Here is a 12,407-nt window from a genome sequence, read left to right as displayed (position 1 = left end):
TCAGATATGATTTATGAAATCCTAAGCATGGGTCACTGCTTCCTTCACAAGCCGAAGTATTCAGAAATTAGAGGACTAAGTGCATAGCAATCCATTCTGCTGCACTTGTGTACCTCGAGGACACCATGAGTTATCCCGTACTGCAGAGATTGTGTACGTGGCCACCAGTTATCATTCATTGTTACAATGATAGCCATCTGTTACATTATGCAAAATCGTGATCTTCAGCTCCTGACAAATTATCATTCAGCCTTGGAAGGGACACATTTTAAGTGGTCTTGACAAATGTTACACATTAGAATATAACACTAACTGATCCATGCTTTTGAGAAAATTAACTCCTGACCTGCAATGATACTTCCTGCTTACACTTCCCAAACAGTAATATTCCCTTGCCAAGTAACAGCAAAATACACCAGCTCTGCAGTGACTGAGAAAAGCAGTTTCATTAGAGAGGTTTTGCATTTTCATTGTAGCTTTTAAGAAGTAATGTTTTGCAATCTAAATTGTTGATTCAAATTAGCATCAATACAGTGATGAACTATTTGACCTACATTCCACCTTTATAATAAAAAAAATCAAGCAACTTACCCACACAACTCCTTCCAGAAGCATCAGGCTCATAGCCACTGTTACAGTTACAACGATAGCTGCCACGTAAGTTTTCACAAATTCCATTGGAGCAAATATCAGGATCCAATGCACACTCATTAATATCTGTATTAATAGAACACAGAAGATAACCAGATACTGAAAGACAGGAAAAACTTGATTCCGTGATCAGTGTGGACAACATCTGACTCACTGCATGTTGGGGCTGTCATTCACTGCAAGAGCACAGCCAGAAGGCTGAAAGAAGTCATTATTGCCCTCTGTTTGACACTAGTGAGGGCAAACCTGGAACACTATGTCCAGTTTTGGGCCATCTCATGAGGTTCATGTGGGCTTATTCCTCAAGCTGGTCAAGGTCCCTCTGGATGGAATCTCTTGCTACTAGTGAATCAACTACACCACTCAGCTTGATGTCATCTGCAAACTTGCTGAGGGTGCACTCAATTCCATCATCTATGTAACTGATGAAGATATTAAGCAGTATTAGTCCCTTGAGGGACATCATCTGTCACTGGTTTCCTCCTGGACATTTGAGTTCTTGACTGTAACTCTTTGCACATGACCATCCAGCCAATTCCTTATCTATCTAACAGTTCATCCGTCCAACCATCTATGTCTAATTTAGTGGAAGAGAAGAATGCTGCTGGGGATCATATCAAAGGCCTTACAGAAGTCAAAGTAGATGATATCAGTAGCTCTTGCCTTGTCCACTGGTGCAATCATTCCACCATAGAAAGCCACTAGATTAGTCAGGCATGATTTGCCCTTGGTGAAGTCATGTTGACTATCTCTAACCACCTCTATCTTCCACGTTTTGACACAATTTACAAGAGGATCTGCTCCATGACCTTACTGTGTACAGAGGTGAGGCTGACTGGTTGGTAGTTCCCAGAGTCTTCCTTTTTACTCTTTTTAAAAAACGGGTGTGATGTTCCCTTTCCTGCATTCACTGAGGACTTTGTCTAACTGCCATTTTTCAAATATTATGGAGAGTGGCTTAGCAACTACACTTGCCAGTTTCCTTATGGCCCTGGGATGCATCTCATCAGTCCCATGGACTTGTTTATGTTCAGGTTCCTTGGGTGGTCTTGAACCTGATCTTCTCCTATGATGGGAGGGACCTTGTTACCCCAGTCCCTGCCATGATTGTCAGAGACTTGAGAGAGAATAGTATGAGTGATTACCAGCAAAAACTCAGGCAAAAAAATTGTAGAGTGCCTCAGCCTTCTTGATGTTGGCTGTCACTAGTTCTCCTGTCTTACTTCTATTATTTCTATGTGCCTGTGTAGATCATCTTCCAATCTTCCTTTTCTGAAAAATGTACCTGTAGAAGCCTGTCATATTCTTCTCATTCCTTACCAAACTCAGCTCAAACCATGCCCTAGCTTTCCTGATCCCATCCTTACACATCTGGCCAGCATCACTGTATTCTTCGCAGGATAAATGTCCCTGGTTCCATCACCTATGCATTTCATTGTTACATTTAGTTTGATCAGGAGGTCCTTACTCAGCCATGCTGGTATCCTGCCTTCCTTGCCTAATTTCCTACACATGGGAATCAAGAGCTCTTGCGATCTATGGAAAACGTTCTTCAGGAGCTGCCAGTTCTGTTCTGCTCCTTTATCCCTGAGGGCAGTTTCTCAGGGGGTCTCATCCAGTAATTCCTTAAACAACTGAAAGTTTGCTCTCCTAAAATTCAGGGTCTCGGCTTTACTCTTCACCTGGCCCATATCCCTCAAGATCATGAGTTCCATCAAGGTATGATCACTGCAGCCCAGGCTGCCATCAGTCATCACCTCACTAGCTACTTCACCTATGTTAGTAAGCAACAGATCCAGTAAGGCTTCTCCTCTGGTTAGGCTGTCTATCACCTGGATTAACAAATCATCTTCAGTGTGTTCCACGAGTCTCCTGGACTACATGCAACTTGCTGTGCTGCTTTTCCAGCAGATTTCAGGATCTCTGAAGTCCCCTAGAAGAATCAGTGTCTGATGTATGAGAAGAAGCTGAGGGAACAGCACTTGTTTAGCCAGCAAGAGGGAGGATGAAAGGGACATCTACTAGGAGTTCTCTGATCTTAACAGATGGTTACAGAGAAGATGGAGTCAGACTCTTCTTTGAGGTACACAATGACAGGCCACGAGACAACAGTTACAATAGGAGAAATTTTAACTGAAAATCGGGAAAACAATTCTTCCCTATGAGAGTGGTTAAGCACTAGAGCAAGCTGCCTGGAGAGGCTATGGGAACTCCATCCTTGGAGATTTTCCAAACTCCACTGGGCAAGGCCTTGAGAAACACAATTCAACTTTGAAGTCACCCCAACTTTGAGCAGAACGTTAGGTTGGATGACCTCCAAATCAATCGGGAACTATGTGTTTGTAAGAACACTTTGATGCAAAATATCTAGCCTGTGCACTTGGTGCCTGTGGTTCAAGGATCTAGGTAAGAAGTTATAAATTATTAGGTGACACAAATACTTTTCCTAATACAGGACTTATGCATAGGTCAATACCACAGCATACTGAGTCTTATAGATATTATAGCGCTTGTTGGAAATGTAAAATTTTTCTTGGATCAACAGAACAGCATGATGAATGAGATATATTCCCTAAATTTACAGTCCCATATAGAATTTCTGCTGTAGTTGGAAAATTCCAAAATATTCATATGAACCACAAGAACAGGAACAGGCTAGTTTTGGTATTTTTTTGCCTCTGAGGAAAAGAGGGTTTTTCAATATTAAATTATTTCTTCCCATACGGTAAGCCCATTACTTTAAATAGTTCCCTTTCCAAACCCTGGAAAGAACAGTAGGGGTGCTGGCCTAGCTGTGACTTCATAAAAAGCTTGTTTTATACTTGTACTACTCAGATTTTTATAAAGGATATTTCCTCTTTAATCATAGTGCAGTTTAGATAATGATTTACATATACTCTGATACGCATTTGGAAAAATAATGCTATCCCTGGATTAAACTCAAAGCTATGAGACTTCTGAAAATTTAATAAGAAAATATGAACTAGGGTAATATTTCAGCTTTATTTCTTCTTCCAAGCAAAAAGTTTTCTGTAATTTACTAATTACTCCAGAGCGACTTCTAGCAGCTTCCTACAGAAGCTACCACCTTAGGCCCCCCCTCACTAACAAAACCACAACAATTTTTATCTTGGGGACAAGCCACACAATTCCATGACTCTATCTCTCCTTATCAAATTAATTATTCCAGAAGGTTCAGCCCTTCCTGTTATTTTTTATGCTGAACCAAACTGCAAAATCTGTCCTCATCTACGCCCACTTTTCTGTCACATTAAAACACTAAGGTTATGAGCTTGTTAATCACTAGCTGAACAAGAGGAGTAGGGATGTGGTAATAGAATGCAGTCTAATTAACAAACTATGTATCAACTAAAAGTAAAAAAAATCTCTGTGACAAAAGCTTCACTGATAAAGCATATTCCCACTCTGACAATGAATGTATGAGAAACAGTAGAATTTGTATTTTGGAGACTGAATGTGAGATCAGTATTCTTCTCCTTTAGGAAATGGAATTGGCAAACAAAGTCCCCCTCAAAGCAGTGGTAGAAGTAGCAGCAATAAAATTGTCTGTAAGGTCGCTGCACAAGATATATATAGAAAATACTAGGGTTTTCTTTAAAAATCTAAACAAAGAGAAATTTTAGTTGAGACATGAACCTTTGAGAGATTACAGTCTTTATCATGCAGTTAGCAGAGATCACAATTGGTTTTATGTTTTTAGTGAGAAATTGTATTTTCATAGAATCATAGAATGGTTTGGGTTGGAAGGGACCTTAAAGATCACCTAGTTCCAACCCCCCTGCCACGAGCAGGGACACCTTCTGCTAGATCAGGTTGCTCAAAGGACCATCCACCCTGGCCTTGAATGCTTCCAGGGATGGGGCATTCACGACTCCTCTGAGTAACCTGTTCCAGTGCCTCATACCCTCACAATAAATAATTTCCTACTTGTATTTAAATCTAGCTTCCAGTTTAAAGCCATTAACCCTTGTCCTATCACTACAGGCCCTTGTCGAAAGTCCCACCCTAACTTTCTTGTAGGCCTCCCTTCAGGTACTGGAAAGCTGCTATAAGGGCCACCCCCAAGGCTTCTCTTCTCCAAGCTCAACAGCCCCAACTCTCTCAACTTATCTTCACAGGAGAGGTGCTCCAGCCCTCTGATCCCATATCCAGAGGAAATATAACCTCCCTACCAGACTACATGCAAATTCTCATGATAGGATGCTGTTTGTCCAACAGTATTATGGTACACTGCCCTTATTTCTCCATGAGATTTAGAGATTCTTCACAGACACCTTGTATAATTCACTGAAAATAAAGTTGAGAGAATTTACCAACTATGTGGATTTCAAATTATTTGTAATTTTGGCAACATGTTGAGCAATGAGCTCATAGAGAAGACAAAAATAATGCATATACACCCACAGTACTGAATAGAAACAGAATTTATTTTATTATAGTACTATTTTTTAAAGTTGTGTACGCTGTTACTAAGAGGGTCTCATTCTGTTCCTGCTGAACTGAATAGCAGCTTTAATGCTGACAAGGATAAAAGCTGAATAAATTAAATGCCTGTGAATATTAAATGTACAGTATCTGTTTTAATTTGACTGCAACTTCACTAACTCTTGAGGGAACTACCTAGCAATAACCCACAATACTGTGTTGCACTATCTCTTCTTTAACCCACTCTAGTTATTTGGCAGCTGCAGCATGCATCACCCTTACTTCAGGTCTGGCTCAGCTATTATTTCTAAAATCTTTCTCTGTGGCGCTGGAAAAAGAAGCTGGAACTTCACAGCTCCCGGTACTAAATGTAAGTATGAACTTCCAAGACTTTTTTTAGGAGGATCTTTTTTAGTAAGCTCCTTTCCAACTCTAACTCACCAGAGAAATGATCCATCCATGGAAACAGTCCATGTAGTGAACATTGTATTTGGAGTGAAAAACTGCTGTATTACTAACCCAGCTGACTGAAAATCAACTACAAATGCAAGTGGCTCCTGTCATTCCCCAAACGAGGGAGAATTGTCTTAAGTCTATTCTAAAAAAAAATAAATTAAAAGTCAAACCTTTAAAATGGATTACTTTATTTCTTGTCAGGATCAGGAAAAAAACAACGTTGTAGAGAATTAATTCGGGCCATTTCTTCAGACAACATTTAATTATTGTACTTAGATAATGAAAACACTAAAATGAACATATTACTCTTGAGGCAAAACGCCCTCACCCTAGTATGTTAAATAAAAATATAATTCTGAGTAATTTTTTTTTTACCCTTGAATCATATGCTTTAAAGAAAATGTGCATCATACCTCGTCCATCCACGGTAATACCTATTCCACTGCTACACAGGCCATGGAATTCAGCTACTCAATTGAAGCACGAGATGTTGGGGAGAAAAGAAAACATTACTTCCAGTGTTTCACCTTCTTTAAGCCTAAACCAAATCCACCTGATCTTTTTTCAAAATACTTTTTCTACAATGTAACTAATAAAATCCCACATAAAATTGCTATTTATAGATAATATAGCTAAATAGGTCAAGTAGCATTCCACCCCAAACTTTCACATATATACATTACCAAAATCTGATTACAAGAATTAAACACTCTACAAACTTCATTACAGTCTTGGCAGTACTGTCTCCTTAAGTTACTCTTTCAATCATAATGCCAGTTTACACTGAATTCAGGGACACAACTTCATCCATAGCATACTCATGTCCTTCAGCAATTTTGTCACAGTCTGGACAGCTCTGGAGCTAGGTTCACCTCAAACATTACAATGCATAAACCCACAAACACAAATCTACATAAACAGCACAGAGTTTTTAAAGGAAAAAACATTTCCAGAATCAGTGTATAATTCCATAAAGTACCCTACTCACTTCCCTTCAAGGCATGTAATAAATTAACAACCTGATGTAAACAATTTTTTTTTTAAGTGTGTATGTTCACTGTAGTACTCAGAAACACAAAATTTTACCTGAGTTTTTAGTAGGGCAGGGGTGACATGGCTCTCCAAAACCATAGTCAGGATTGGCACAGCAACATTCAGACTTTGTCACAGCACCAGGGAAAGGACGAACACATGCTCCTTTTTTGATGCCTCCATAGCATGTGCTACGCATATGCGTATCTAAGAAAGTGCAAGCAAAGAAATAATTTATTTCTTTAGGCTGACAGTGAAATGTATGCATACTATCTCAATGAAAGCTAATAAAAACAATAATTCAATTCAACATGTTCATAAAAAATGGCTACACTGCCTACATCTACATTGCTCTGCCACAATAATCCTGATGGCATCAAGGCCAATTCTCAAAACAGTAAACTCCCAGAGCTCTCTCCAGAGCATATTAAAACCACCTGAACTAGCACACTCTAGGCAAATTTAAAAGTATTCCATAGGACCCAGCAAAGACGACCCACACCCAGAGCAGCTTTGTAAATCCGTTAACACGTATCTTAATAAGAAACACAGGACGGCTTGAATCAGCATGTGGTGACTTCTTTTTCTCTTTGAGAAGTACTATAACCCTAACCTAGACATGCAGATCTATTATTTACTTCCAAAATGGTTCCTCATGTAGGATTACTCACCAGCAGCCCAGGACTGGCAATATGTGAGGCTACCTATTTCCAAGAGGAGAAGCATAGCCTCCTACTGTATTTACAAATTCTGAGCAGAAATGGAATTTCAGCAGATTGTTCAGACCAGCATTTAGGTGACATGGCTATCTTAATAGGTTTATATGTAAACTGGCACCAGTGCTGGACTAGGGTTAGGAAAGAGGTCCCAATATGTAGCAAGCAACAATGATTTAGCAATTCTTACACATGACCAGGTAGTGGGGAAAGCAGCACTACAGCCTTCAAGTATAAGAGATTTCTGGAGGTTGGTGACTGAAAAGCCACTATGGAAATTACAGTGGGGAGGGGTCTGGAAGTGATGACCAAGACAAACCATCACTACGCAACAGGAAACAGTATCTGGAAGGCCTCCAACCTTGAAAATCATGCCATAAAAGACAGCAGAAAAATTACACAGGACAGCCACACAGCTGTAGGACTCACTACGTACATACTGTCAACCCTGCAGCTGATTTAGTTATATAAATCAACTTGACTGACTTGACCAGTAAGATGTAGTAAGATGTATCCTTCAAGGCAGGCCTTCAGCCCTACCTTTGCAGGTATAACCGTGTGCTATAGAATCACAGAATAGTTAGGGTTGGAAGGGACCTTCAAAGGTCATCTAGTCCAACCCCCCTGCAAGAACCAGGGACATCTCCAACTAGATCAGATTGCTCAGAGCCCCGTCCAACCTGGCCTTGAATGTTGCCAGGAATGGGGCATCCACCACCTTTCTGGGCAACCTGTGCCAGTGTTCCACCACCGCTACTGTAAACAATTTTTCCCTGATGTCTAATCTGAATCTGCCTCCCTCCATTTTAAAACCATTACCCCTTGTGCTACTGCAACAGGCCCTGCTGAAAAGTCTCTCCCCTCAAATCTCCCTGGTTGTTTGTTGTTGTTTTGGTTTTTTTGCCATTCCAGGGCATATTTGCTTATAGGATAATTCTGGAGATCTGCTGACAAGCATGTGAGTGGACAGTCCACCTAAATGTGTGTTTGAGAACTGCCAGGATACAGATGCTGTAAATAGCCTTTCTTTGGACCCCTTCTACAGACACTTGCTGCAGCTACAGAAATAGTCTTTGTTTCAGGCATCTTTATGGACGAGGCCAGAACATGGCTTTAATTTACACTCCTTGTCAATCTTCCAGTAAAACCACCATACACTGTGGCCTGGACACGACCCTGGGTGCACTCAGAAACTGAGTAGGGTCTGAGGGAATCCAGACAGTTATCTACTTAAAAGAGGACCCCAAAACAACAAAGAAAAGTTGCTGGAGAAATCTTACAGTGAATGTTGAATATCCTGTGCCAATTTGAGGAAGAACTGGTAATTCCTTCTGTGTTTTGCCTGCTCTTTAAGTGTGGTAAGCTAGCTCCTATAAAACAGGATTGCCTGTACATAAATGTTTTCTCTTGCTTTTGGTATCCCACGGAACAGACAGTTCTAGAGCACAGTTAAATGTGGCCCAGATTTCAGGGCTTATTCCTTGCCAAGAGTCTAGGTGAAACCAATTCACTTGGACTTGACAGCAGGAAAAGATTATTATGCTTGAAAAGAATAAAGAAATTTTGCACAAGAAATATCTGTTCATGTATTCTACAAAATAATTAGTGGCATCACATCCTTTCCCTCTACCTCTAACAAATCGAGATGCCACTCTGTCACGCTTTGCCATGAATAAAGGGGCTTTGGTCATTGCCCCTTGACACAAAAAGGAAGGCTTCCCCCTAATTATGCATATGTGGGAGAAGGAATTCAAGGGAACAAAATGGCACCAACGTAAACTGCAGGGAGAGAAAAGATTGGAAAGCATTACTCTGTAGGAAGGTCTTTAAAGATGTGAAGTGTGGAAAGCAGCTGGAGGAAGCTACAGATGTACTGAGCAACTGCTCTGCATAAGAAGAGAGTAAGTGCTTTTCCACATAAACCAATATTTTTATAGAAAAAGTACAAGGAATCTGGGGAGGAGTGCCTAATCAGTTATAGCAAAACAGTCTATAGAGTAAGTGATTCACAAAGCCTGTGCAGAATGAAGAATCAAGCTGGCTCCCTAAGAATCAAAACAGTGATTGTATGACAGGAAGAATGTCCTCTGTGGGCTGTGCTTCCCATGCTGATACCAAGCATGAGAAAGACAAGCACTGCTTTGTCCATGGCTTAGTTGCTGTAGGCATCTCACCAAGCTGAGTTTCCCCATGTCATGACAGCTCTGAGCATGCACCTTACTGATGAACGTGTGCTGCTCCCCATGTATGATTTGATCAGCCTTTGGCTACTAGCTTCAGAATGCTGGAGAACTTACGTTATGCCCTGGATCAGCATTTAGCATTGGTGCTGCTGTAACTATGTACTTCTTTATGGGAAAATCCACTGCTTCCCATAGAACAGCATTCCTAGGCTCTTACTAAATTTTGTGGCACAGCACTTCAGTATCTGCAAATGTTATCACCACCATACTTGTGGTCAAGGTCAGGGGGACCAGTGGTTGATCTATTCTCAGTGTAAGTCACTGCACCTATCCAGGTGCCTCAGAAGGTCTTGCAATGCTCATGACAGGCACTTTGAGGTATGGTTCTGTAAAATAACCAGGGTAAAATAAAACTTAGCTGTTTTGTCCTGCATGGCTACAGCTTTGGGCAGATATGTGAACTGCAAACTGAATTATAATTAACAGTGCCTCAGCAGAGAACAAGCAACACTGCACAAAGCTATAGCCATAGCTCAGTACAAGTTCTGAGGTGACACACAAGCACGCATAGAGCCAGCTGAGGTATCCAAGTATGGAGCTGCAGTTCGAAGTACAGCCAAACCCGAAATGCTTACAAATAGCAGTTCGGCTCTGAGTGTTTATTTAACTGTTCCTTTTCCAAGCATTTGTTCCTCTTTGCTGTAATTTTTTTCCAAACTTGTGTAACATTCTGTGATTGGCTCTGCCATATTTATTCATGCTAAATAAAAAAACCCAATTTATTTAATGAATAGTCCCACCAGAATCAATGGCACTATTCAGAAGTAAAATACAGCTTAAAGTAAGAGTGAGAGAACTGGACTGTAGGCTCTTTGATTTCATATTTTTGCTAATTGGCCAGCATATTTGTAGGAATACTGTTAAAAGGAAGTCCCAAGTAACTTATTAACTTTCATACTACAAATACTCTCCCAGCAGCCAGAATGTCTGAAAAGTATTATTTAACTTATGTAATATACAGCACAGCATAGCCAGCAGAGAATTCCTGCAGTTAACACAGCATGTGTATGTATATAAACACACACATATACGTACACATAAAATTCGGAACAGTAGATTGGCTCAGAAATTCTATTCTAAAGGTCATGTATGAGGGTATCTTTGAATGCAATATTTTAAATTTCCTATCTTAATTTATGCCTGGAATAATTACATCATCTTTTAAAAATTAATTTCCCAAATACATTATGATTCTGCTTTATGATTTTTGTCATATTAGGGATATTTCCTTTTGAAAAATCGAGTATTTATAGCTATGTGACACATGGAGCCAAACATTTTTAAATAGAAAAATACCATTCACAGCTGATGGCTAGCTTGTGAAGTCTTTCGGTGCTAGAACTGTGGTAGCATTAGGTGAATGAAAGCACAGAAAATTGAGCACTGCATTGATTCTTTGCAGCTGTATCACTGACAGACGTAAAGATAAGGCCAACTTGGACCATCTGAACAGCTGAAGGTTCTGAACAGCTTGTACTCAAATCTAGTTTTGCTGCTGTGCCACTAAGCAGTGAAATTCCTATGTTAAAAACAGTGTATCAAGCCTTTTCTCATTGTTTTATCTTCTTATTGCTTTTTTCCAAATGTTTAATGAATCAAAATAAAACAACTTGGCTACTACACAGGGGAGAACAAACCTTGCTTTTGTTGGTTCGATCTTTAGTACAGTTTGCTTACTAAAAAATCTCATGTATTTAAAACAACAAATATTTGGGTTCCAACTGAGAGACTGAGAAGGTGTTTTGGCTTTTTATTAGTCTATTTTAACAACTATTCTGAGTTGTTATCATGCATTTTTCAAATTGAAGTGGTAACAGAAAGGGCCAGCTTGCGCAAGCACATGATAGGAATGCTTGCACTAGATTTTACTTTAAAGAATGATGAACTTCTGCACAATTTAAAATTTTATTTTAAATGAATTAACAGTAACAACACAAGGATGTAGTATCTCACATCCCTTTGTTGCAAGATAACTCCAAACATTGTGATGAAATCTGCCTTTCCTTTATCTGGACACATGGACATAAGACATAGGCAGGTAAGACATACAGTCATAGCACTGATTAACATATACGACTATCGCAGAGCTAAGCCAACAGTTTCCTCTCTGCCTTTACTGCTTCATGAACCTGCCAAACATCATGACATAACCAGCTCACCTGACCTAATACTAGCTGCAACGGCAATTGAGAAACGCAAAACCAGCAGCATCTAGCACACAAGGCCAAGTACCAAAAGGGAAGCTAATGCATTGCGATGCTGCCAGAGGTGCACTTTTACCCAAGGAGAACACATCCCAGGCACATTTGCCTGCTGAAGCTTAATGACACACCTATCCACTAAACGAGCCTTGAGTAACCACTATGCTTGATGACAGATGCCTTCATGAGCTAGGAGAGAAGAAACTTACGGGATACAGAACTGATGTTCTGATATGCAGAAGAAGGGAAAGAAGATGTGAATTAAATTGCTTTAAAGAACTTTGCAGTACTGCAGTCCCTAGGGCATGTAGTCTCATCACTATCAGAAATTTTTGCAAAATGTGTACTCCTCTCCATTCTCTTCATCAGTGATCAGTAGAAAACAAGGGACTGAATATCTCTTGCTTTCCACTCTTTTTTATTCTTTTTGAGTTTAAAACCACTCCATTTTATCCTGGTGAGCTCCCTGAAGCAACGCTAGAGCTCCTGGTAGAGCTGGGCAAAGAATCTCATAACTGTCAACAGTAACATTTGAGGCTGCAGTTCAGATTATATGACAAAAGATTATTCATCAGCAGACTAGAAAAGGTATGCCTCAAAAACAAAAGGAGGTATCAGGAAGAGTAAATACTGTAAGTTTTATTTATAGGAATAACAAGTAC

General features: G+C 39.9%; 1 protein-coding gene across 3 annotated transcripts in view; it reads right to left on the bottom strand.

Annotated features, from left to right (window-relative positions):
• The window catches only part of FBN2 (fibrillin 2), a 174,131-nt gene that overhangs the window by 83,583 nt on the left and 78,141 nt on the right, over window positions 1-12,407 (bottom strand). For all 3 annotated transcript variants that reach the window (XM_086771566.1, XM_086771565.1, XM_086771567.1), the window contains 3 exons: window positions 6,640-6,792; window positions 5,967-6,020; window positions 592-717 (listed from right to left, as the gene is read on the bottom strand). In XM_086771566.1, coding sequence (XP_086627692.1) covers window positions 592-717; window positions 5,967-6,020; window positions 6,640-6,792 — 333 coding nt within the window. The remainder of the gene's footprint in view (window positions 1-591; window positions 718-5,966; window positions 6,021-6,639; window positions 6,793-12,407) is intronic.

Source organism: Chlamydotis macqueenii, chromosome Z, assembly GCF_036417535.1.
Source record: "Chlamydotis macqueenii isolate bChlMac1 chromosome Z, bChlMac1.mat, whole genome shotgun sequence".
Lineage (NCBI taxonomy): Eukaryota > Metazoa > Chordata > Aves > Otidiformes > Otididae > Chlamydotis > Chlamydotis macqueenii.
Note: the sequence above shows the minus strand (reverse complement) of the source record. Positions and strands in the feature narration are given on the sequence as shown.